At 55.7% G+C, this 892-nt stretch overlaps 2 protein-coding genes across 3 annotated transcripts in view; both read left to right on the top strand.

Annotated features, from left to right (window-relative positions):
• OVCH2 (ovochymase 2) overlaps window positions 1-892 on the top strand; it is a 64,495-nt gene that overhangs the window by 51,178 nt on the left and 12,425 nt on the right. The window lies entirely within an intron of this gene.
• The window catches only part of LOC102383556 (NADH-cytochrome b5 reductase 2), an 18,936-nt gene that overhangs the window by 5,442 nt on the left and 12,602 nt on the right, over window positions 1-892 (top strand). The window contains 1 exon segment of the mRNA XM_025209283.1: window positions 49-186. Coding sequence (XP_025065068.1) covers window positions 49-186 — 138 coding nt within the window.

Genomic DNA, 892 nt, shown 5'->3' on the forward strand with positions numbered 1-892 from the left:
GAGGCGATCCCGGCCCCCTCACGGCCCTTCCCGCCCCGCTGTCCCCAGGAGCTGTCCGTGCTCGTTGTGGCGCTGGTCGTGGGCGCCTCGGTCTTGCTGCTCGTCTTCAAGGCGGCGAGGACGCGGGCCCCCATTGCGCTGAGGGATCCCAACGCCAAGTATCCTCTGGCCCTGGTGGAGAAAGAGGTGAGCAGGCTCTTCTTTTAGGCCAGGGGTTGGCAGCGGTTTTGGGCAGTGCCAAAAGCACCCGCGACCTCAACTTTTATAATGTTGGCGTGCCAGGGGCAGGGGAGCCGTGAGGGACAGGCGCCTTGTTGCAGCTCGAGTGCCAAGCAAAATGCCTTCATGTGCTGCGCTCTGGCCCGCATGCCAGGGGCCCTGCTTTAGGCCTCCTTTTAGGACTGTCTTGTGTGACTGATCGCAAGACAGTCCGCACCGTCTTGGTGAGGGGATGCGGCCGAGCGGCGAGAGCATGGGGCTGACATTGAGATTTGGGGTCTGTTCTTGGCTCTGACGCTGATCAAAGTCCTACGGGTTGGAATGAACCAAGGGGCAGGGTCAAGTAGTATTGGGGAACTGCTTGAGCAGCTGGCTTACTACAACCTAATCATCTTGACCATCTTCCACCGAAAAACCGCAGAGCGCTTCACTGACTGTTATAGACATACATTCAAGCCACAGATTTCAAAACCAGCAAGCTCAAAGTCCCAAGGGGGGACAGGATGGGGATGGTGGACAGCTGTGCTCTAGGTTCAGATCCAAGGTCAGATTTTAAAGCTGGCACTCCGAAGTTCAAGGCAGATGTTGCTGTTGTCAGTTTGGGCTAGTGTTTAATTGCACATGCTTTAGTATGCTCTATGAGAAGCTTAATATTAATATTCCTCTCTCTCTT

The sequence above is a fragment of the Alligator sinensis genome, unplaced genomic scaffold (assembly GCF_000455745.1).
Source record: "Alligator sinensis unplaced genomic scaffold, ASM45574v1 scaffold1072_2, whole genome shotgun sequence".
Classification (NCBI taxonomy): domain Eukaryota; kingdom Metazoa; phylum Chordata; order Crocodylia; family Alligatoridae; genus Alligator; species Alligator sinensis.